Source organism: Oncorhynchus kisutch, linkage group LG28 (assembly GCF_002021735.2).
Source record: "Oncorhynchus kisutch isolate 150728-3 linkage group LG28, Okis_V2, whole genome shotgun sequence".
Classification (NCBI taxonomy): Eukaryota; Metazoa; Chordata; class Actinopteri; order Salmoniformes; family Salmonidae; genus Oncorhynchus; species Oncorhynchus kisutch.
The window spans coordinates 37,350,321-37,376,338 of record NC_034201.2 but is presented as its reverse complement, the minus strand read 5'-3'; the positions used below and the strand labels follow the sequence as shown (position 1 = coordinate 37,376,338).

The 26,018-nt window shown below is 45.0% G+C and overlaps 1 protein-coding gene across 4 annotated transcripts in view; it reads left to right on the top strand.

Annotated features, from left to right (window-relative positions):
* LOC109873054 (protein Jade-1-like) overlaps positions 1–20,725 on the top strand; it is a 228,137-nt gene extending 207,412 nt beyond the window's left edge. For all 4 annotated transcript variants that reach the window (XM_031807570.1, XM_031807571.1, XM_031807572.1 and 1 more), the window contains one exon: positions 14,241–20,725. In XM_031807570.1, the coding sequence (XP_031663430.1) occupies positions 14,241–15,175 (935 nt within the window). In that variant the 3' untranslated portion in view covers positions 15,176–20,725. The remainder of the gene's footprint in view (positions 1–14,240) is intronic.
* The last annotated feature ends 5,293 nt before the right edge of the window (positions 20,726–26,018 follow it).

Sequence of the window (26,018 nt, the reverse complement as noted above, 5' to 3'; positions counted from 1 at the left end):
AATGTCTTATAATTCCATAAGCATGCATAAAAAAGTATTTACATACATACCTCTTTCCCAACTGTATTTAATTTTAATTTATTTATTTATTTTGCTCCTTTGCACCCCATTATTTTTTATTTCTACTTTGCACATTCTCCCATTGCAAAACTACCATTCCAGTATTTTACTTGCTATAGTGTATTTACTTTGCCATCATGGCCTTTTTTGCCTTTACCTCCCTTCTCACCTCATTTGCTCACATTGTATATAGACTTGTTTATACTGTATTATTGACTGTATGTTTGTTTTTACTCCATGTGTAACTCTGTGTCGTTTTATCTGTCGAACTGCTTTGCTTTATCTTGGCCAGGTCGCAATTGTAAATGAGAACTTGTTCTCAACTTGCCTACCTGGTTAAATAAAGGTAAAATAAAAATAAATAAAAATAAAAAATAAGGAACAGAAATGATTAACCCCAAAATACATCACTGACCACACCGCCTGGATAGAATTTAGGTTGCAATATGGGAAGCAGACACAGACTGGCATCTGTCCACTAGGGCTAAGAATTGCCAGGGACCTCACGATACGATATTATCACAATATTTAGGTATGATATGTATTGCAATTCTCATGATTCTATATGTATTACGATTTGATACTGTGATTTTTTTCCAATTTAATGTTCCTAACATATTGCTAACAATATGTCTGCTGCAGAGGGACAAGAGAGAGACATGAGAAAACAAGTTATCAGTCATGGAAATAAAGGTGCTGAAAACAAATTGGCTCCCTATTTAAAAAGAAGATGGACAACAAACTATGAAGGAAAAATACTGGTGTTTTGCTGCTGGTACAGCCAACTAGCGCCAAAATAATATTGTGATATTTTATAAATGATATGATATATCGTAAAAAATGATATCCCGTTATGTAACTGCAGCAATTTTTCCTCCCCATCACTGAAGGTCACCCAGGATGTCAGACAGAGGACTGTAGAGTCCCTCTGAGTGTTACGTCGTGGAATCGACTTAAGGGTCTTCTGGGTGTTGATATTGAGCTCTATCCCCAGACTGATACTTTGGGAATCATTTTAACACTTCATTTGTGTTTTTTCAGATGTCGAGTTTACAGAGCTCTCTCTCTCTCTGAAACTCACTGCTCACTCCCCCCCCTCTTTCCCTTGCTCTGTGCGTATGTGGGGTTGTCAGGGTGACGGTTAGCACCTGAAAACAATCAGTAGACTGTAGCGGGGCCTGCACAAACACAAGTCTGGCTCTGCCACAGCCAGCGCATTCCTGGCCCTACCTAGCTTAGCTTAGCTTTCCACGCTCCCTGGTTCTACCTAGCTTAGTTTAGCTTTCCACGCTCCCTGGTTCTACCTAGCTTAGCTCAGCCTTCCATGCTCCCTGGTTCTACCTAGCTTAGCTCAGCCTTCCATGCTCCCTGGTTCTACCTAGCCTAGCCTTCCTCCCTCCCTGGTTCTACCTAGCTTAGCTCAGCCTTCCACGCTCCCTGGTTCTACCTAGCCTAGCTCAGCCTTCCTCCCTCCCTGGTTCTACCTAGCTTAGCTCAGCTTTCCACGCTCCCTGGTTCTACCTAGCTTAGCTTAGCCTTCCACTCTCCCTGGTTCTACCTAGCTTAGCTTAGCTTTCCATGCTCCCTGGTTCTACCTAGCTTAGCTTAGCTTTCCACGCTCCCTGGTTCTACCTAGCTTAGCTTTCCACGCTCCCTGGTTCTACCTAGCTTAGCTTAGCCTTCCACGCTCCCTGGTTCTACCTAGCTTAGCTCCGCCTTCCATGCTCCCTGGTTCTACCTAGCTTAGCTTAGCCTTCCATGCTCCCTGGTTCTACCTAGCTTAGCTCAGCCTTCCATGCTCCCTGGTTCTACCTAGCCTAGCTTAGCCTTCCTCCCTCCCTGATTCTACCTTGCTTAGCTCAGCCTTCCACGCTCCCTGGTTCTACCTAGCCTAGCTCAGCCTTCCTCCCTCCCTGGTTCTACCTAGCTTAGCTCAGCCTTCCACGCTCTCTGGTTTTACCTAGTTTTACCTAGCCTAGCTTAGCCTTCCTCCCTTCTCCCTCCTCCCCCCCCCCTCCCTTCTCTCTGTTTCCTCCCTCCCTTCTCTCTGTTCCCCGCTCCCTCCCTTTCCTTCTGTTTCCCCCCTCCCTCCTTTCTCTCTGTTTCCTCCCTCCCTCCTCTCTGTTTCCTCCCTCCCTTATCTCTGTTTCCTCCCTCCCTTATCTCTGTTTCCTCCCTCCCTTATCTCTGTTCCCCGCTCCCTCCCTTCTCTCTGTTCCCCGCTGCCTCCCTTCTCTCTGTTCCCCTCTCTTCCCTCCCTCCCTTCTCTCTGTTCCCCTCTCTTCCCTCTGTTTCCTCCCTCCCTTCTCTCTGTTTCCTCCCTCCCTTCTCTCTGTTTCCTCCCTCCTTCTCTCTGTTCCCCGCTCCCTCCCTTCTCTCTGTTCCCCGCTCCCTCCCTTCTCTCTGTTCCCCTCTCTTCTCTCTGTTTTTCCCCTCCCTTCTCTCTGTTCCCTCCCTCCTTCCCTCTGTTTCCCCCATCCCTCCCTTCTCTCTGTTTCCTCCCTCCCTTCTCTCTGTTCCCCGTCCCTCCCTTCTCTCTGTTTCCTCCCTCCCTTCTCTCTGTTTCCTCCCTCCCTTCTCTCTGTTTCCCCCTCCCTTCTCTCTTTTCTCCCTCCTTTCTCTTTGTTTCCTCCCTCCCTTCTCTCTGTTGCCCCCCTCCCTTCTCTCTGTCCCCCGCCCCTCCCTTCTCTCTGTTTCCCCCTCCCTTCTCTCTTTCCTCCCTCCTTTCTCTCTGTTTCCTCCCTCCCTTCTCTCTGTTTCCTCCCTCCCTTCTCTCTGTTCCCCGCCCCTCCCTTCTCTCTGTTTCCCTCTCTCTTCCTCCCTCCTTTCTCTCTGTTTCCTCCCTCCCTTCTCTCTGTTTCCTCCCTCCCTTCTCTCTGTTTCCTCCCTCCCTTCTCTCTGTTTCCTCCCTCCCTTCCCTCTGTTTCCTCCCTCCTTTCTCTCTGTTTCCCCGCTCCCTCCCTTCTCTCTGTTCTCCGCTCCCTCCCTTCTCTCTGTTCCCCGCTCCCTCCCTTCTCTCTGTTTCCTCCCTCCCTTCTCTCTGTTTCCTCCCTCCCTTCTCTCTGTTTCCTCCCTCCCTTCCCTCTGTTTCCCCCATTCCTCCCTTCTCTCTGTTTCCTCCTTCCCTTCTCTCTGTTCCCGCTCCCTCCCTTTTCTCTGTTTCCCCCATCCCTCCCTCCTCTCTGTTTTCTCCCTCCCTTCTCTCTGTTCCCCGCTCCCTCCCTTCTCTCTGTTTCCTCCCTCCCTTCTCTCTGTTCCCCTCTCCCTCCCTCCTCTCTGTTCCCCGCTCCCTCCCTTCTCTCTGTTCCCCGCTCCCTCCCTTCTCTCTGTTCCCCGCTCCCTCCCTTCTCTCTGTTTCCTCCCTCCCTTCTCTCTGTTCCCCGCCCCTCCCTTCTCTCTGTTTCCCTCTCTCTTCCTCCCTCCTTTCTCTCTGTTTCCTCCCTCCCTTCTCTCTGTTTCCTCCCTCCCTTCTCTCTGTTTCCTCCCTCCCTTCCCTCTGTTTCCCCCCTCCCTTCTCTCTGTTTTCCCCCTCCCTTCTCTCTGTTTTCCCCCTCCCTTCTCTCTGTTTCCCCCCTCCCTTCTCTCTGTTTCCCCCCTCCCTTCTCTCTGTTTCCTCCCTCCCTTCTCTCTGTTTCCTCCCTCCCTTCTCTCTGTTTCCTCCCTCCCTTCTCTCTGTTTCCTCCCTCCCTTCTCTCTGTTCCCCTCTCTTCCCTCCCTCTGTTTCCTCCCTCTCTTCTCTCTGTTCCCCGCTCCCTCCCTTCTCTCTGTTCCCCTCTCTTCCTTCTCTCTGTTCCCCTCTCTTCCCTCCCTCCCTTCTCTCTGTTCACCCTCTCCCTCCTTCATTTTCTCTGTTCCACCTCTCATCCCCTCTTCAACCCTCCATACCTTCTCCTCAGGTCTCCTGTCTCCAGCAGAGGTGCTGGTGCTGATGCTGCGTCATGGAAACTGTTGGCCTGGGGGTGCTGATGACGCCCTCACAGCAGCTCTTCCTGGCCTGCTGGGCACAGGGCTCTAGGGACCAGAGGGGGGAGGAGGAACACGTGACTGGCTAGAGGAGAGGGAACAATAGAGCGATTGGACAGGTGTTAGATGGCACCCTATTCCCTATTTAGTGCAATACTGTGCCATTTGGGACAGAATGTCTTTATTTTTATGTATGTAACTCGTCTGACAGTTGTCTTGAGTTGTAGATTTGACGAACAAAAACAGACAATGATGTAGGTCATATGCGGTCGAATCAGTGTTCATGCGTCTGGTGTGGCTGTAGCCTTAGGTAGTGGGGTAACAGGAGGATCTAACAGGGGATGGGTCGGTCAGGAATGTTGAAGGTTGTGTTGGTGTGACCCCCTGACACCTCTTTGTCTAGTCAATGTCATTATGAGGAATCAGGTACAGTAGACTAGAGTGAATTACTTACAGTAGACTAGAGTGAATCAGGTACAGTAGACTAGAGTGAATCAGGTACAGTAGACTAGAGTGAATCAGGTACAGTAGACTAGAGTGAATCAGGTACACTAGAGTGAATCAGCTACAAAAGAGTGGATCAGGTACAGTAGAGTGAATCAGGTACAGTAGACTAGTGTGAATCAGGTACACTAGAGTGAATCGGGTACAATAGATTGAATCAGGTACATTAGACTAGATTGAATCAGGTACAAGTAGATTAGAGTTAATAAGGTACAGTAGAGTGGATGGCAGTGGGAGGTAGAGAAGTGTGCTGAGTATCATCTCTGTTTTGTACTCTTCTCCTTCCCTGCATCCCACACCCTTCCTCCCGTCTTCCTTACTTCCCTCCATCCATGTGTGTCTCTGTGCTGAGATGTTAACATGCTCAACATCTCTTTAGTTGGTAACTTACTGTCTCTGATATCATACTGCATCTCCCAGACTGAGGGAGCGGGAGTAATCAAATCTAGCTTTATTTATACAGCACATTTCAGACGTAATTTACAATAAAAAAACGAATTAAAAACATTGAAATAAAAGCTGAAATATTTACTACACAACAAACATAAGATACAAAACAAAAGAATGACACAAACTGAACAACTAAAAAGCACCCAGAGGAAAAGCAAAGCAAAAAATATATGTTTTCAATATGTCCACAGTTTCTGGCAGGCTATTCCAGAGTCTGGGGGCATGGTAACTAAAGGCTGCCTCTCCATGCGTCTTGGTCCTAGGCTTTGGGATAGTTAAAAGGCCAGTGCCAGAGGACCTGAGGGACCTACTGGGTACAGAACTTAAAAGCATGTCTGAATTGTATTGGAGTGCACAATCATGGATTGATTTAAAAAATCTATAGAAGAATCTTAAATAATTCTAAAACTCACAGGCAGCCAGTGCAGAGACCTTAAAACCGGTGTAATATGTGCTCTCCATCTGGTCTTGGTCAGTACCCGTGCTGCAGCATTCTGTATGTTTTGCAGTTGACCGATGGCTTTCTTGGGTAGACCAGACAGGAGAGCATTACTGTAGTCAAGCCTGTTTGTAATAAAAGCTTTGATGAGTCTCTCTGTATCAGTCTGAGAGAGAAACAGCCACATCTTGACAATGTTTCCCAGGTGTTAAAAAGCTATTTTAGTCACATTCCTAATGTGTGATTGGAAATTTAGTTCCGAATTTAAAATAATACCTCCGTTTTTTAGCTGGTGTTTTTATCTTTATTTCCCGTGAATTAAAATGTGCGGCTAGATTCTCTCTCTGTGCTTTCGCTCCAACATTAAGTACCTCAGTCTTGTCTTGATTTAGCAGGAGGAAGTTGAGCCAACCAAGTATTTAAATCACTAATAAATCAATAATTTATTCATGGAGCTAAAATCCTGACACAGAAATGTAAAAGTTGTGTATCGTCTGCATAGCAGTGAAAATCAATGCTGTGCTTTCTGATAACTCTGCCCAGGGGTAACATATATAAACTGAACCGTACCAGAACCAAAATCGAAACTTGTGGAACGCCACATGTGATGTGTATTTTCTCTGAGTTATGTTCATCAATGGTGACAAACTCTCGACCGGATAAATAGGTCCTAAACCAATTTAGAAGTAGATCGGAGAGGCCAACGCACCTCTCCAGTCTGTCCAGAACAACATTATGATCAACAGTGTGGAATGCAGCACTAAGAGTACAAGGACAGAGAGCTGTTTAGCATCTGTGTTGGCTCTAAGATAATGTTGGTTATCTTATCTCTGAAACATGCCGTAAACTCGTCACATTTAGATGTAGAGGGAAGTTCACATGGGTTTGCGGGGGTTGGATTTATCAGGACATCAATGGTAGAGAAGAGCACTCTCTAAGTATTCTGATTTATAGTGATCAAGTTAGAGAAATGAGCCCGTCTGGCATTTCTAATTGCCTTGTTATATTTGCCAAGTTGCTCTCTCAGAATATCATAATTAGAGGTCGACCGATTATGATTTTTCAACGCCGATACCGATTGAAGGACCAATTCATTTTTTAATATTTGTAATTATGACAATTACAACAATACTGAATTAACACTTTTATTTTAACTTAATATAATACATAATTAAAATCAAGTTATAGTCTCAAATAAATAATGAAACATTTTCAATTTGATTTAAATAATGCAAAAACACAGTGTTGGAGAAGAAAGTACAAGTGCAATATGTGCCAGGTAAAAAAGCTGCCGTTTAAGTTCCAAGAGAACATATGAAAGCTGGTGGTTCCTTTTAACATGAGTCTTCAATATTCCCAGTTAAGAAGTTTTAGGTTGTAGTTATTATAGGAATTATAGGACTATTTCTCTCTATACCATTTGTATTTCATATACCTTTGACAATTGGATGTTCTTATAGGCACTATTGTATTGCCAGCCTAATCTCGGGAGTTGATAGGCTTGAAGTCATAAACAGAGCTGTGCTTCAAGCATTTCGAAGAGCTGCTGGCAAACGCAGTAAAGTGGAAATGAATGCTTATGAGCCTGCTGCTGCTTACCACCACTCAATCAGACTGCTCTATCAAATATCAAATCATAGACTTAATTATAATATAATAAACACACAGAAATATGAGCCTTAGGTCACTAATATGGCCAAATCCGGAAACTATCATCCGGAAACAAAATGTTTATTCTGTCAGTGAAATACGGAACCGTTCTGTATTTTATCTAACGTATGGCATCCCTAAGTCTAAATATAGCTGTTACATTGCACAACCTTCAATGTTATGTCATAATTCTGTAACATTGTGGCAAATTAATTACGGTCTTTATTAGGAAGAAATGGTCTTCACACAGCAACGAGCCAGGCAACCCAAACTGCATCTGTCACGGTTGTCGTAAGAACTGGACCAAGGCGCAGCGGATGTTGAGTTCCACATATTTATTGCAAAGTGAAACTTAAAGAAAAAAACAATAAATCAGTAAACAAATGACTAAAAGTGACTACGTGGTGCACAAACACAAAACAATATCCCACAAACACAGGTGGGAGAAATATCTACTTAAATATAAATATGATCCCCAATTAGAGACAACGATTATCAGCTGCCTCTAGTTGGGAATCATACAAAACACCAACATAGAAAATATTAACTAGAACACAACATAGAAATGATAAACTAGAATACCCCCTAGTCACACCCTGACGTACTACACCATAGAGAAACAAGAGCTCTCTATGGTCAGGGCGTGACATCTGCATATGCCCTGACGCGAATGTGCTTTTGTTAAATCATCACCCGTTTGGCAAAGTAGGCTGTGAGTCGATGATAAATTAACAGGCACCGCATTGATTATATGCAACGCAGGACAAACTAGTTAAACTAGTGATGTCATCAACCATGTGTAGTTAACTAGTGATTATGTTAAGATTGATAGTTTTTATTTTTTTTATTTGACCCCTTTTTCTCCCCAATTTCCTGGTATCCAATTGTTTTGTAGCTACTATCTTGTCTCATCGCTACAACTCGGGAGAGACGAAGGTTGAAAGTCATGCATCCTCCGATACACAACCCAACCAATCCGCCCTGCTTCTTAACACAGCGCGCATCCAACCCGGAAGCCAGCCGCACCAATGTGTCGGAGGAAACACTGTGCACCTGGCAACCTTGGATCGAGACAAGGATATCCCTACCGGCCAACCCCTCCCTAACCCGGACGACGCTAGGCCAATTGTGCGTCGCCCCCTCTGGTGGCACAGCTGGCGCTGCAGTACAGCGCCCTTAACCACTGCGTCTCTGCCTCTGCCTTTCTGCAATTTTTAATTGATTAATTTCCTCACTCATCCAAGGAGCTCTCCATTTGGATGTGGCCCTTTTCAACTTTACTGGAGCTATGGCATCAATGGTCGCTCTTAATTTGCTATTAGTTATCAACTAAATCAACAGAAGAGGAAGTCAGAATAGGTGGTGGAGTATTGTTCATACACTCCATGAAATCTGGAGCAACTTCAGAGGTAAGGTAGCATTTCTTAATAATTGATTCAGTATTACCCTGTGCTACAAGGTAGTAAAAAAGACACTATGGTGATCAGATAAGGCAATATCAACAATAGAGGATATGTCAATAGAAAACCGCTTGGTAATAACCAGGTCCAATAGAAAGCCCCTTGGTAATAACCAGGTCCAATAGAAAGCCCCTTGGTAATAACCAGGTCCAATAGAAAGCCCCTTGGTAATAACCAGGTCCAATAGAAAGCCCCTTGGTAATAACCAGGTCCAATAGAAAGCCCCTTGGTAATAACCAGGTCCAATAGAAATCCCCTTGGTAATAACCAGGTCCAATAGAAATCCCCTTGGTAATAACCAGGTCCAATAGAAAGCCCCTTGGTAATAACCAGGTCCAATAGAAATCCCCTTGGTAATAACCAGGTCCAATAGAAAGCCCCTTGGTAATAACCAGGTCCAATAGAAAGCCCCTTGGTAATAACCAGGTCCAATAGAAAGCCCCTTGGTAATAACCAGGTCCAATAGAAAGCCCCTTGGTAATAACCAGGTCCAATAGAAAACCCCTTGGTAATAACCAGGTCCAATAGAAAGCCCCTTGGTAATAACCAGGTCCAATAGAAAGCCCCTTGGTAATAACCAGGTCCAATAGAAAACCCCTTGGTAATAACCAGGTCCAATAGAAAGCCCCTTGGTAATAACCAGGTCCAATAGAAATCCCCTTGGTAATAACCAGGTCCAATAGAAAGCCCCTTGGTAATAACCAGGTCCAATAGAAATCCCCTTGGTAATAACCAGGTCCAATAGAAAGCCCCTTGGTAATAACCAGGTCCAATAGAAATCCCCTTGGTAATAACCAGGTCCAATAGAAAGCCCCTTGGTAATAACCAGGTCCAATAGAAAGCCCCTAGGTAATAACCAGGTCCAGAGTACGGCCGTGGTTATGTGTGGGCCCAGTAAAATGTTGGATAAAGTCCATAGAGCTCAAAAGATTAATACATTCAATGGCCCTGGAGTCCATGTCTTTTTCAACATGAATATTAATATCGCCCAGCACAATGATTTTATCATAGTTCTCAAGGACAATAGACAATACTTCAGATAAGTCAGTAAAGAAAGTGAGGCAGTGTTTTGGTGGCCTATACAGGGTTATGGCCAGCACTGGTGGCTGACATTTAAACAGTAAAGTATGATGCTCAAAAGACCCAAAATCGCCTAACGAAATGACCTTACAGCTGAGAGCATTAGTAAAAACAGAGGCTGTCCTCCCACCCCTTTTCCTTTTTCTGATAGAGTATGAAAAGCTGTCGTCTGGGAGGAGGCTTCATTAAGAGCGGCACTACAGTCTGATGACAGCCATGTTTCAGTTAGAAACATGCAATCAACTTTTCACTCTGTAATTTTATTATTATTATTTTTTATTTCACCTTTATTTAACCAGGTAAAGAGGTCATTCACGAGAAAGGTTTTACTTGTGATTGCTCTCACATTTAAAAGTGCCATAGTCCTATGAGTGTGGGCCCCTCTGCCTCTGGGGCATCTGCCTCGAAGTAACCAATGGAATAACAACCAAATTATTAAAGTTACAACCACGTTTTCTGACAGTCTCCAATCCATCAGAATGGTAGGCGATAACTGTTTGTATTAACTCGAGTTAAAGGAACATAAAGTAGGTTACTCACAATAGCCATAGTGCCATTTCTATAGGAGTTAATATGCTTTCCAAGTCCTCTGTTGCTTATTCTGACAGGGAGAACTGGAGCACTACCAGACCATGTCTGTCAGTCTCTAATACAGTTTGCGATGTTGCTGGAAATAATCCTGGAACCCCTGTGGTTGGGGTGAATCCCGTTTCTTTAAAAAAAAAGTGCTGGTTGCTCCCACAGTAAATCAAAAGTTGTCACAAAAAGAGACATTCCTGTCGTTGCAAAGTTTCTTCGGGTACAAGTTCAGGGCAAAAAGTCGGCTGAAACGTTCCGAACCCCTTCGGTAGTACGGGAGGGGGCCAGAGGTAATTATTCTCTTCCCTGTGCTAGCCAGGGTGTAAAAAAATATATATATAATTGGTGTCCTCCCTCAGTTCTTCAGATTGCCTAAAACAAAGGTCATTTAAACTGATGTGAGTGACGATTGTGTCAATGTTGGAGTAGTTGCGCCTCTGTGGTTTTGTCACTCATTTTGTGGCACAGATGCCGCGTTCACGTACTAGTCAACTAGGAAATGCTCAGAAATTTCCGACTTGCTAACTGGTTGTAGTTATATACGTGCCATGTTCAACGAATCAGCAAGCCTGTGTATATTTGGTAAATGTACTTGTATATTATGTATGATATGGTGCTTTCACCATTGGATCACCAAGACCTGTAAATAAATCTACACTCTGAGCACGTCAACCTGCCTTGCCTTCTGCTGATTTCATGCTCTTATGACTGCAACATCTCCCTATTTTACAATTACATCATCAAAATGTGTTGTAGACAAAATAATGAAAAGGCCTGGTAGCCTCAATAAATAGACACAGATTTGTAGTTGAACATTCCATACCTAGCTTTTTTTTAACTTGACCTAAGACTTGTGACTCGACTTGACTTGCTCTTAGAATGCACGACTTGGACTTCACTCGAGACTCGACCCGTTGTTCTTGGGACTCGACTTGAACTCAGACCTTTTGACTTGAGACCTGCTTGTGACTCGAATAATAGTGACTTGGTCCCACCTCTGGTTTTCTCTCCCTCTATTGACTGGCCCTGTGAGAACCGGAGTTGCCAGGCTGCAGAGAGGCTCTGGCAGCTAACACTGGGCCATAATGACAGACAAGGAGCCATGCATATCTTATATACACAGACAGCATGCATCGTCTCCAAAAGCTGCGTTTGACAGTGAAAGTCCCTGGTGGTGGTGACAAAGCACAGACGAACTGACAGACCAAGAACAGGGCTAATGAATTGTTTAGACTCACACAGGAAGTGGGTTGATAGGGTGAGTCCCAAATGGAACCCTATTCCTTATGTACTGCACTACTTTTGACCAGCCCTCAAGTCTCTGGTTAAAAGTAGTGCACTATATGGGGAATAGGGTGCGATTTGGGGGACACACATACTGGCTGTGAAATTATTTTAAATTCAGTGAAAGAAAGTGTGGTCAAATCCCCCATTCTGTACTCTGTCACTCAGTCAGTCCTACACTTCCTCTTCCTATGGGTTCCAGGGTTGTTCCAGACTTCCTCTTCCTATGGGTTCCAGGGTTGTTCCAGACTTCCTCTTCCTACGGGTTGCAGGGTTGTTCCAGACTTCCTCTTTCTATGGGTTCCAGGGTTCTTCCAAACTTCTAATTCAAATCAAATCAAATGTATTTATATAGCCCTTCTTACATCAGCTGATATATCAAAGTGCTGTACAGAAACCCAGCCTAAAACCCCAAACAGCAAGCAATGCAGGTGTAGAAGCACGGTGGCTCTGAAAAATTCCATAGAAAGGCCAAAACCTAGGAAGAAACCTAGAGAGGAACCAGGCTATGAGGGGTGGTCAGTCCTCTTCTGGCTGTGCCCGGTGGAGATTATAACATAACATGGCCAAGATGTTCAAATGTTCATAAATGACCAGCATGGTCAAATAATAGTAATCACAGTGAACAGGTCAGGGTTCCATAGCCGCAGGCAGAACAGTTCAAACTGGAGCAGCAGCACGGCTAGGTGGACTGGGGACAACAAGGAGTCATCATGCCAGGTAGTTCTGAGGCATGGTCCTAGGGCTCAGGTCCTCCGAGAGAGAGAAAGAAAGAAAGAAAGAGAGAATTAGAGAGAGCATACTTAAATTCACACAGGACACCGAACAAGACAGGAGAAGTACTCCAGATATAACAAACTGACCCTAGCCCCCCGACACATAAAATACTGCAGCATAAATACTGGCGGCTGAGACAGGAGGGGTCAGGAGACACTGTGGCCCCGTCCGATGGTACCCCCGACAGGGCCAACCAGGCAGGATATAACCCCACCCACTTTGCCAAAGCACAGCCCCCACACCACTAGAGGGATTTCTTCAACCACCAACTTACCATCCTGAGATAAGGCCGAGTATAGCCCACAAAGATCTCCGCCACGGCACAACCCAAGGGGGGACGCCAACCCAGACAGGAAGACCACGTCAGTGACTCAACCCACTCAAGAGACGCACCCCTCCTAGAGACGGCATGGAAGAGCACCAGTAAGCCAGTGACTCAGCCCCTGTAATAGGGTTAGAGGCAGATAATCCCAGTGGAGAGAGGGGAACCGGCCAGGCAGAGACAGCGTGGGCGGTTCGTTGCTCCAGTGCCTTTCCGTTCACCTTCACACTCCTGGGCTAGACGACACTCAATCACAGGACCTACTGAAGAGATGAGTCTTCAATAAAGACTTAAAGGGCTGAGACCGAGTCTGCGTCTGCGTCTCTCACATGGGTAGGCAGACCATTCCATAGAAATGGAGCTCTATAGGAGAAAGCCCTGATCAAATATTTTGGTTCTAGTCAGGATTCTAGCAGCCGTATTTAGCACTAACTGAAGTTTATTTATTGCTTTATCCGGGTAGTCAGAAAGTAGAGCATTGCGGTAGTCTAACCTAGAAGTGACAAAAGCATGGATGAATTTTTCTGCATAATTTTTGGACAGAAAGTTTTTGATTTTTGCAATGTTACATAGATGGAAAAAAGCTGTCCTTGAAACAGTCCTGCTTTGTTGGTCAAAAGAGAGATCAGAGATCAGGGTCCAGAGTAACGATGAGGTCCTTCACAGTTTTATTTGAAACGACTGTACAACCATCATGATTAATTGTCAGATTCAACAGAATATCTATTTTTCTTGGGACCTAGAACAACATCTCTGTTCTGTCCGAGTTTGAAAGTAGAAAGTTTGCAGCCATCCACTTCCTTATGTCTGAAGCACAGGCTTCCAGCGAGGGCAATTTTGGGACTTCACCATGTTTCATTGAAATGTACAGCTGTGTGTCATCCGCATAGCAGTGAAAGTTAACATTATGTTTTCGAATGACATCCCCAAGAGGTAAACTATATAGTGAAAACAATAGTGGTCCTAAAACGGAACCTTGAGGAACACCTAAATTTACAGTTGATTTGTCAGAGGACAAACCATTCACAGAGACAAACTGATATCTTTCCGACAGATATGATCTAAACCAGGCCTGGATCAATTTGGGTTTCCAATCTCTCCAAAAGAATGTGGTGATCGATGGTATCAAAAGCAGCACTAAGGTCTAGGAGCTCGAGGACAGGTGCAGAGCCTCGGTCTGACGCCATTAAAAGGGTAATTTACCACCTTCACAAGTGCTGTTCCAGACTTATTCTTCCTATGGGTTCCAGGGCTGTTCCAGACTTATTCTTCCTATGGGTTCCAGGATTCTTCCAGACTTCCTCCCAGAAGGCTTTATATTTTGGATGGAACATTTGATGTTACTAACCTCCCACAGACATTCATTATTCATTACAATCATGGTCATAGTCAGATCAACCGAAGCACTGTGAATCTCAAGGGTGTCAAACTGAATTCCTGGAGGGCCGTATGTCTGTTTTTCAGTCCTCCCTTGTACTTAATTGATCAATTCTGGTCAATGTTTAATTAGCATCTCCCCTCACCTAGTTGTCTGTCTTAATTGGACATGAATTGAAAGGAAATAACAAAACCAGCAGACACACTGCCCTCCAGGAAGTGAGTTTGACACCCCTGCTCTGTAGTGTGGTTTCTATGGTCCCTCTCACCTTTCGTCTGTCTATCTCTCCCCCAGGTTTCCCCAAGACCTTCCCTCTGGACAACTCCCTGTTTGACAGCTGGCTGGCCCAGTCGGTGCAGATCACGGCTGATGACATGCTGAGCAAGTGGGCCCTGGAAGCCGGGCAGCACCGTGACAAGACGGCCAACCTGCTGTCTGACCAGCTGCTGCAGGGAGAGGAGAACCTGCTCAGCCTTATGATGGACCACTCCATGAAGTCCACCTGGAAGACCCCTCAGCTGGGCCGCAAGACCCGGGGCAAGCCCCGAACCCGGGGCCATCACTCCACCACCAACACTGCTGCAGCAACAACCGACACCCCCCCTGCTGCTGCAGCCACCGCAGCCTCCGCAGCCAAGGGGGCTCTACTGGCAGAGGAGAGGCCAGGCCATGGGGCTCGTAGAGGGGAAAGGTCCCGGGGCACCAAGGCCCTCCACCACCGCCACCCCCAGACCAGGAGCACTGAGGCCCCCCTGGACCCGCCACCGCAGCCGCCCACCTCCAAAATGGACTCCTGTCACATCTCGGAGGAGCGTGGCCCCTGGGACAGCCTCACGGGTACTGGGGTAGCGTCCTCCCCCCTGGCCTCCTGTTTCCCCCCATGCAGTAGTCCTGGGACAGTGCCTGAGTGGGGGTCAGGGGGGGGTCCCATTCCCCGCACGGCCTTGCGCCTCCGCCTGCACCGGCAGGGCAAGTCCCGGGGGAAGGGTGGGGCGTTGCAGGAAGTTGTAGAGTGCCCCCTGGAAAGGGAGAGAGAGAGGGACCCCCACCCCGTCTCCCACCCAGTGAAGGAGACATCATCATCGCTGCTGGGCCCCGAGACAGACTGCTACTTCTCTGATGCCGAGCAGAGCGACTCAGACACACACTCCAGCACCCGCAAGCTTCGTCTGGCTCAGTTGCATTCTGGGAGCGAGGACCTGCTGAGGAGGAGCGTGCTGGCTTTGTAAAAAAAACTGAGACGCGCGCACACATACACACACCATCGACCAGAACACACACTGTTTTCTCAGACTGACTGGAGCTCCATCCCAGCTCCCTCTGCCACGGCTTCTGTCTGTGCTCTTGATATTAAAATTGTAGTTATTTTCTTTCTAGATCAATTTAATGAACCAAATCTCGGTACATCACTAGTCATGAATCAGTTTATCTGCTCTGTTCTGGGGATTTGACTGTATGTAACTGTATGATGATGTAAGAAGAGAAAGTGGATTTGGACTACGTTACGTTTAGGTTTGATTTGGTTTAGATGTATAACACGGTGGTTAACCTGGTCATCAACTCTTTCTAGCAACGTGGGGTCAGTGGTAACTAACCACAAGAGTTGGGGTGAATACTTTGTGGACATTATAAGCTAGTTCAGGTGAATCACTTATTTTCAAATGACCTAAGATGGATCCCATGATGCAATCCCTAGGATATGATGTTTAAAAAGCCTTTCAGTTCAGAATCAGACCCAGAACAGGTCTAATGGGCTAACCCATCAGTCTGAGAAATATACAGAAAATATCACACAAATATTAGCCTTTAAAAGCACAAATAGCTAACAGGAACTGTAATGCAAACATTGTGCATAAACACACTCACACACATATACACCACACACATTACACAAACACACACATGATTACATTCTCAAAGCTACTCCCTCTGCATTCTGCCGTTGTTGTAACATACTGTTTGAGAATTACGTCAGCTCTTCACTGACTCTGCCTCCTCTTCCGTTTGAATCATTGGAGAAACAATATTTAACGAATTGTGTGCCTTCTGTCGCTCCCCCAAAATGAGTTTATCAATCACTTCTATAATCTGATTTGTTACAATCAAAAAAGGGAAACCTGTTGTATTGGTAATCAAGCGTACCGAAACAGATGACCTTAATTGTAGTGCCTAAAAAAGGATGTATATACAGCTTTTGCCATGAATCAACCCAACTGCACGCAAAGCCACACAGATACACAGTTCTAACATATTTGTGCAAATTGCTGCCCCAACAAAGCAACTTCTGGAGTCGTTGTTGCTCCCGTCAGACGAGTGGTATAATCAGCTACAGTACAGACTCTTGGATTCTGACTTCTTTTTTTAGTTCTTTGTAAATTTGTTTTAACTCTTGTTTTTTTTGTCTCAGAGAGTTGTATTTTATACTTAAAGTGGTCCACAGTATTTTCTCAGGGTTTAAAAAAATCGAAGAAGACATATAAGAAGGGTTGAAAATGTATTGAAATCAAAGTTAAACCGTAAATATATTATACTATAAAAAGGCTATTTTATACATATAAGTATGTATAGAAAAAGTTCCTTTGGCAAAGCTTCACTGTTTGAACTGACTACTACTGTACTGAGAGCTTTTCTCCTGTCTCAATCAGTACACTACTACTGCTACTTCTACTACCCAACTGGCTGTCTCCTGAGTTGATGATGCCAAAGAACAGTGTAAAACAAACTGGGCCGCATGCACTCACTCTGGTAGCGTCCTAAACAACACCCAATTCCCGAGATAGTGCACATGGTGCTGGTTGGGACGCAGCCTCACTCTCCGGTGTCACCATGGGATCCGCTGAAGGACATGAATACGGAAATCTACCTGATGCCAGCAGCGCTGTTCTAGTCGATTCAATTGGGAGTTCTGCATTGCTCAGGCCTGCTCTGGCCTGGTGTGGCTCGGCTTTAACACCCACCACCACTATTCCACCTTGGACCCTCCCATTCCCTGCTCCCTTAAGGCTGTTACTTACTGGCCCTCTGTGCCACTGACCTACTCTGGATGGAGTGTCGCAGTTCCCCCCTGCCCCCTACCTGGGAAGAGTTGAATGCTGCTGAACCGTGTGTGTGTGTGTGTGTGTGTGTGTGTGTGTGTGTGTGTGTGTGTGTGTGTGTGTGTGTGTGTGTGTGTGTGTGTGTGTGTGTGTGTGTGTGTGTGTGGCTGATGGTTCAGAGCCCCCAGTGCTGTTATCACAGAGTTGAAATGTAGAAGATGACTAGATTTTTGTGTTTTTGTCCGGTCCCCGGATGGGACCCATATTCAGGATGAAACCCCCTAAAACAGTGTATTGGTCAGGTGGCTCTGTCTGTCTGTCTGTCTGCAGCCAGTCCGGTTACTTCCTTTGGCCACTTCCTTTCCATCCACCGTAACCCTTGGAGACAGACCAGTATAACCATAGAAATAGAATGAGTAGCACATTCTATTCATTCTTCCTCTATGATTGCAACGTACACAATAACAACAACCATGCTTATTGTTGTCTGCAGATAGGTCGTCTGGGTGGATGAATAGGGTTAGCGCTGTAGTAGCCCCACCGAATCCACCCAAACACCTAGTCGTTTACGTGTTGCTAAGACGATGAAATGTAAACTTGGTTTCAATATTCAATATATACACCAATTTAGACTAGACAGTGTTTTAGACGGAGCCCTTCATGTACGGCCCCTAACGTAGTAGAAAACAGGTTGTTATTATTGGAGTGGGGCATCTACGCCCTCTTCCTCCGCTTCCTCTCAGAAACAGTAGGCTGCCATTTTAGTGAGGTGGTGAGGTCTTTTAGTCCAGCAGGCAGCAGGTGACTGCACTTTTCATACAGATTATAGATGGATGGAGGGATAGATGGTATTATATCCTCGATGGACAGTAATATCCGAGTACCTATGGATTACTATTAACCTCCTCAAGCAGGGTTTCTTTGCCCCATTCCTGAGCACCCACAGGGTTGCGTGTTTTGTTCCAGCCCACACTAACACACATCATCAAATTGATGATCAGTTGAATTTAGGATGTGTTAGTGCTGAGCTGGAACAAAACATACATTCGGACGGTTGGTCCCCTGAAATAGGTTTGAGAAAGGATGCTTTGGTGTAGCTGTGGATGAATGTCCTAGTGCTGTCTCCGTACCACCTAGGAACTGCTGCTGCTGCTGTTGTTGTTGTTGTCGTTTGTAGCGTGAAAAGGCCATCAGCACACTAACAGAACACAACGATGACGTCATTGAGAAGAATCTCCTCTTCTGTGTTAGTTGCTTCCTCCCATAGGGAACTGGTTCAAGGCTGTAGTAGTTCGACTGCCGTTTACCTATCTGGTTTTTGTATGCACCAACAATAGTGTATAATACTGTACTAGAGACCGTTTTGTTTCCTTGTTAAAAGCCTTCGCAAGCTGTTTTTGTAACGCTTCTGCCGCGGCTCATATAACTAGAATGCTGACTCATAATCAGACCAACTGCTTCCTTATTGGCGCTTTAGCTCTCTGACAGTTGACGGACTGCTTCCACACAGTGAAGTATGGTTCCAATCCAACACCCACCCCACAGACTTCTGTCTCACTCCCCTCCCTGCTTCAGTGTTCCGCCAGCCCGCCTTGACTCCTTCATTGTTTTGAAGCACAGCAGGATCAAAGGAACAAACTTTAAGGTCAAATAATGACATGCATGTGTAGTGGAGAGAGTGTTTGTCACTCTGCTGCTTAGAGAGAGAGTGTTTGCGCCCTGTTCACACAGTGTACTTAAACAGGCAGGGAATCTGAACAACACCCGTCTCTCCCTTTTTCTGTGTGTCACACAAACTCAGTGCAAACACTTCTGTTTTTACTGGAGCTCATTTTATGTGCTTTCTTTGCTTTTGTTTTATACAACCAGAGAGAAAATGATTTGATTAAACAAAAGGGGGAATTGCTAATTGCAGTTTAAATGGTCAGGCCGGCTCCCCAGTGGGCTGATAGTTCAGTTGGCCAGGCCGGCTCCCCAGTGGGCTGATAGTTCAGTTGGCCAGGCCGGCTCCCCAGTGGGCTGATAGTTCAGTTGGCCAGGCCGGCTCCCCAGTGGGCTGATAGTTCAGTTGGCCAGGCCGGCTCCCCAGTGGGCTGATAGTTCAGTTGGCCAGGCCAGCTCCCCAGTGGGCTGATAGTTCAGTTGGCCAGGCCGGCTCCCCAGTGGGCTGATAGTTCAGTTGGCCAGGCCGGCTCCCCTGTGGGCTGATAGTTAAATTGGCCAGGCCGGCTCCCCGGTGGGCTGATAGTTCAGTTGGCCAGGCCGGATCCCCGGTGGGCTGATAGTTCAGTTGGCCAGGCCGGCTCCCCGGTGGGCTGATAGTTCAATTGGCCAGGCCGGCTCCCATGTGGGCTGATAGTTCAATTGGCCAGGCCGGCTCCCATGTGGGCTGATAGTTCAATTGGCCATGCCGGCTCCCATGTGGGCTGATAGTTCAATTGGCCAGGCCGGCTCTCCAGTGTGCTGAACAGCGTGCAGCTGAAGCCTGGAAGAGACCTTTTGTTCTCTTACTTCCTCCATGGAGAACGCTCACAGGAAACTAACCCCTGTTCTCTGGCAGCACAGCGGCCGGGTCTCAAATGGTACAATATTCCTTTTATAGTGTACTACGGGCCCTGGTCAAAAGTAGTGCACTATCAAGGAAATAGGATGCCATTTGGGATGCACACAAACTATTTCTGACCAGCAGGGTCACAGAATGTGTTGCTCTCATTAAAACCAATAGTTCCCCTCCAGAGGTTAGAGGCTCAAACTTAAAAATAAAATAAAAATGTAATCCAATGACATTTCAAATGTTTTTCGCGATGTTCGTTTCCTGACCTGTATGCACTTATGAGTCCATTTCCAGGAGATAAGGTTTAATATACAGAACCACAGCTGCTCCTCCTAAGGTTGGGCTAATTTACCATTAGTGTCTCTGCAAGCGAGCCAAGCTCAGATTTTTTGCAGTTTTTGTAACTGATCTGGCATCACTTTTCTGCCTCCAAATTCAGGCTACATCCCAAATGGCACTGTATTTTCTATGAAGTGCACTACTTTTGACCAGGGCCCTTAGGGCTCTGGTCAAAAGTATTGCACTAGGGAACAGGGTGACATTTGGGATGATAACTCTCTAAATACCTGTCCTGTATCTCCTACTGGTCACATCCATCATTTTGATAGGAGTCAGTGATCTCTCTTATCAAAGCAGACTCTGACATGGTTTCCTCCTCCCTCCTCCACCTGCCTGTGTTATTTGTCCTTAAAAGGCGCTGAAATCTACTGCTGCCGTGTACAATTCAATTCCACACCCATTTTGGCTCTATCTGCATCAGTTATACAATACGATAATATGAATGTTGCAGGAGTTTATCCTGCTGTATTTTTTGTTTCAAAGAATATTGTGCCATTTGTTAATAGCAAAGATAAATATTGAACATATATTAAAAAGAAAAGCTATTTTAAATTATTTTGGGGCTTTTTTTTTGCAATATTTATTTTCTTGTATTAGAATCTTCTTTGTAGGAGGACAAATTAAACATGTATTTTTCATTAGTGCAAAAACCTATTTTTCCTTTTTTGTACAATTTCAATGTTAAGCAAAACATTAAAAAGCAATATGATGTTCCATGTGACTGTATCTGCATGCTGTTTGTGTTGCCTTGACGACGGCTGCGTCCACTATGACCCTGTTCCCCCCTCCTCCCCCCGGCACTCTAGAGTGGTTGACCAGTGTAGTCAATAAAGCAGTGCTTTCTGTGTACACATGCTCTCGCTCGTCTCTCTGTTCAGGTCACCATCCCAACAGCTCTTCTTTTTAAAGGGCAATCTGCGATTGAAATAACAACAAATCAGAGACCCCAACACTTTTTGGTAAACAGTTGAGGGATGGGGTACGATAGTTGAACTAAGCTCATGAGGCATTTATACGTTTTATGCTTCAAAAATCAATGGCTAGATATCATTCATTTAGAAGTCCAAGAAATGGATGTATCATTGCCAGAATTCCCCTTTAAAGAGCATTCCAGGTTGATTGATTCAACACAGTGCGACTCTGAATCTATCTGGGCCACTACATGGACTCTGCGGTAACTAGACTAGATACTCCCTGGATTGTTGTCAGAGACTGTTTCTATCACTTGTATTCCACATGTAGGTTGTGAGATCGATTGCCCCATAACATACAAAACATCCCAAGTTGTAGGCCTAGTGAATGTTGACATCATAGCTGCATGTGTAAGAATAGCTTAAGGTGATGAATGAGTTGGTATTAATACATTTACAATAGAATCCTGATACAGCTAGTTACTTTCAGTGCTTGATGGCACATTCTGTAGATAACTATACCATGCCCCTATATCAACAGTTGATGTTTCCAAATTAGCATCCAAACCAAAACATACCATAAATTGAAGAATCGATGAAGCAAGATCATCTTTATAACAAAATGTTCATGGACTTCTGCCATGTTCATACAACACCACCAGGACATCCAGCATGCAGAGCAACTTTGGGTTGAAACATAACACCATGGATACATCCTAAATGGCACCATATTCCTGTTATAGTGTACTACTTTTTACCAGATCCCTTTGGGCCTGTGCACTAAATTAGGGAATATGATGCCATTTGGGATGAACCCAAAGGCTAGTTTGAATAAATCATTCTTACATTATCTGGAATCGCCTGTTCCCATCCATAAAGGCTAAATGTTAAGAGTGTGTCTGTCTGTATGCTCTGCTATGAGTATCCCGCTGCTCTTAAAGAAACAGGCGTTGACTTTGTGGAGTGCTTGTTTAAAGTATCCTACACACCAAGCTGCTGGAAATTAAAGCCTGTTTGTTATTGTTGCTCTTGACCTGGGTCCAGGCAGGGCACTTTGCTGTAAGTGACGTATGACTTCCCATACTACCCCTAGTAAATACTCAGCATGGCTGCCTCTAGCCTGCATGTGGGAAACTAGTGGGAGTAGAGCAGCTGGTTTTTAAGGAAGGTTTTACTTGCAATGACTGTGATATGTGGTTGTCATAGCTATCCTTGTTTCAATGCACTGTAAGTCGCTCTGGATAAGAGCTGCTAAATTACCTCAATGTAGTGTGTGTTTTAGGGGGTGTTTACCTTTATTTAACTAGGCAAGTCAGTTAAGAACAGTGTGTTGGACTGTACAGACATACTGTACAGACAAATAATCCTTGAGAGAAAATCAATCAAAACTAAAAGTTGGTTGATTCAATATGTAGTGGTACTGTGTCTTTAGGCCTCCCTTTATTCTTATTACATATACTGAACAAAAATATCAACGCAACATGTAAACTGTTGGTCCCATGTTTCATGAGCTGAAATAAAAGAACCCAGATCCCAAGTTTTCATCAAGTTTTGTGCACAAATTTGTTTACATCCCTGTTTGTGAGCATTTCTCTTTAGCCAAGATAATCCATCAACCTGACAGGTGTGGCATATCAAGAAGCTAATTAAACAGCATGATCATAGCATAAGTGCACCTTGTGCTGGGGACAATAAAATTCCACTAAATGTTGTCACACAACACAATGCAAGTTTTGAGGGAGCGTGCAATTGGCACACTGACTGCAGGGATGTCCATTAGAGCTATTGCCAGATAATTTAATGTTAATTTCTCAACCATAAGCCGCTTCCAACGTCATTTTAGAGAATTTGGCAGTACGTCCAACAGGCCTCACAACCGCAGACCAGTTGTATGGTGTTGTGTGGGCAAGCGTTTTGCTGTCAACTTTGTGAATAGAGTGCCCCATGGTGGAGGTGGGGTTATGGTATGGGCAGGCATAAACTACGGACAATGAACACAATTGCATTTTATTGATGGCAATTTGAATGCACAGAGATACCATGACGAGATCCTGAGGCCCGTTGCAATGTCATTCATCCACCACCATCACCTCATGTTTCAACATTTATCATGTAAGAAGGATCTGTACACAATTCCTGGAAGTTGAAAATGTCCCAGATCTTCCATGGCCTGCATACTTACTAGACATGTCACCCATTGAGCAGGTTTGGGATGCTCTGGATTGACGTGTACGACAGCATGTTCCAGTTCCCGCCGATATCCAGCAACTTGGCACAGCCATTGAAGAGGAGTGGGCCAACATTCCACAGTCCACAATCAACAGCCTGATCAACTCTGTGTGAAGGAGATGTTGCGCTGCATGAGGCAAATGGTGGTCACACCAAATACTGACTGGTTTTCTGATCCACACCCCTACCCTTTTTATTTTTTAAGGTATCTGTGACCAACAGCTGCAGTCATTTGAAATCCATAGATTAGGACCTCATTTATTCATGTCAATTGACTGATTTCCTTATATGAACTGTAACTCAGTAAAATCTTTGAAAATGTTGCATGTTGCATTTATATTTTTGTTCAGTATAATTATTTGATAGCCTCACTGCTGGTTAGATAGACTCATTGATAGCTCTGATGTCATTCAGTTGGTCAGTATGTACAAACAGTTGGTAAATGTGATGTGACTGTAATGTGTTTGTTGGTGAATAACCCCCATGTCCTCTTCTTCCTCTTGTGTAACATTCCTAAACAGAAACAGGTTGCAGTTGGGTCATCCTGCCACACGAGGGAGCAGCCATAATTTTGTCTCCTGCAGGGTAGGTGGAAAAAAGTAACTTCGGAGTGGCATTTGCTGCCATGATTATGCCAATGCTATAGCCGAGCATCACTTAGTAACATAAATGGTGGCTGCTACCATGACAGGACATCTACATCAACTGGCCTGACAGTGTACGTAGGAAGGGAGGTGTTGACAGTGAAACACTCAATTACCCACCTCTAGTGACCTCTTGTGGCCATATTAAATGACTTCAAAATCAATGGCTTCTTCATTCCTCACCTAGTACTCGGCTACAGTTACAATACACCACTGAGGACAACTAGCTACAATACTGTCCTACTTTTGAGATAAGCTCTATCGACAGTCCCAAACCTGACACTGGATCTATTGTCAACACCAACCTATCACTTTCAAAGATGCCTAGGACCTGTAGCCTTCAGTCTAAGTGTTTATTAAGCTGTACAATAGTAGGTTAATAATGAATTACAGTGGGTCTCTGTGTATCATCAGGGGAGGGTATTTCAACCGGTTGCATTATCCTCTGTCATAGCCCTGGGCTTTCTCCTTGGCTCTTTTGAAGTGTCTGGGCTGACAGATCTGTGAGTCCCCCTCCAATAGCGCTGTCTCCACTGTTTAAGTTTATATATTTAGGGACGGTGTCCTCTGGGATTGTGTATGTCCGTACGTGAAAAAGATCCAGGCAGCATTATTCTGAGTGCCTTCACTCAAGGACCCCCACTGGCCTATCCCCCTTCCTCCCAGAGACTAAAAATACAGCGCTGCTTTTGTAGTTCCCTTCTCTCTTTTTTGCTCACCTTCTCAGAGATGTTAACCGGTGTGGTGCCGCCAACAGCCACCTAGCCTCTTCCCATGGTAACAAGGAAGTGATTCTTCAGTGAGGAAGACCATAGGCTTTCACTACATGAGGGGCATTCCATCCATGCCTGTACAGTGGCGTAAATTCTTCCTACTTTGTACTTCTATTTTTTTATTTTTTTGTCGTGAACAACAAAAGACTCCATTTACTACTGCGTAATTAATCAGGAGAGACTCTAACTCTCTCCTCCTCCTTTCCCCACCCTCTCTTTCGTTCTCCCTATTTCTCTCTCTTTCTCTTCACTAAAGCCAAACAGAGCCAGTGATCTCATTGATGTGGATGTGTCATAGTCAGAGCCAGTGATCTCATTGATGTGGATGTGTCATAGTCAGAGCCAGTGATCTCATTGATGTGGATGTGTCATAGTCAGAGCCAGTGATCTCATTGATGTGGATGTGTCATAGTCAGAGCCAGTGATCTCATTGATGTGGATGTGTCATAGTCAGAGCCAGTGATCTCATTGATGTGGATGTGTCATAGTCAGAGCCAGTGATCTCATTGATGTGCATGTGTCATAGTCAGAGCCAGTGATCTCATTGATGTGGATGTGTCATAGTCAGAGCCAGTGTTGGTCCAAGTCTGTCCAGCCTGAAAACATTGTATGTCTATTTTTGGTTACTGTGGTGCAAAATCAGTGTCGCCCCCGGAAACAGGCAGCAACCTGCCATAGTGAGTGAAGTACTGTCTCTCTGGCAACGGCTCACAGTTTCTAAATGGGCATGGCTTCAGCACATACTTCAGTACAAGGTGTACCGAAACTCACTCATCCTAGGAAGTGAGGGATAGGATCCCAGTCACATGGTCCATTGTGGCATTTATATGCATGTAATAAGTTGTGTGTGTGTGTGTGTGTGTGTGTGTGTGTGTGTGTGTGTGTGTGTGTGTGTGTGTGTGTGTGTGTGTGTGTGTGTGTGTGTGTGTGTGTGTGTGTGTGTGTGTGTGTGTGTGTGTGTTTTATCTGCATTTCACCTAATGGTAGGTTGTAAAAGTCTGAACTTGATTTTGTCATAATGATTTATTGCTAGGCAAGAAGACAGGTCTTATGTGTTTTGAAAATACTTGGTCCAGCCCCATTCTCAGTAGTGTTGGCCCTATAATGTAGTGTTGGCCCTATAATGTAGTGTTGGCAATATAATGTAGTGTTGGCCCTATAATGTAGTGGTGGCCCTATAATGTAGTGTTGGCCCTATAATGTAGTGTTGGCCCTTTAATGTACTGTTGGCCCTTTAATGTAGTGTTGGCCCTATAATGTAGTGTTGGCCCTATAATGTAGTGTTGGCCCTATAATGTAGTGTTGGCCCTTTAATGTAGTGTTGGCCCTATAATGTAGTGTTGGCCCTATAATGTAGTGTTGGCCCTATAATGTAGTGTTGGCCCTATAATGTAGTGTTGGCCCTATAATGTAGTGTTGGCCCTTTAATGTAGTGTTGGCCCTTTAATGTTGTGTTGGCCCTATAATGTAGTGTTGTCCCTATAATGTAGTGCTGACCCTATAATGTACTGCTGGCCCTATAATGTAGTGTTGTCCCTATAATGTAGTGTTGGCCCTATAATGTAGTGTTGGCCCTATAATGTAGTG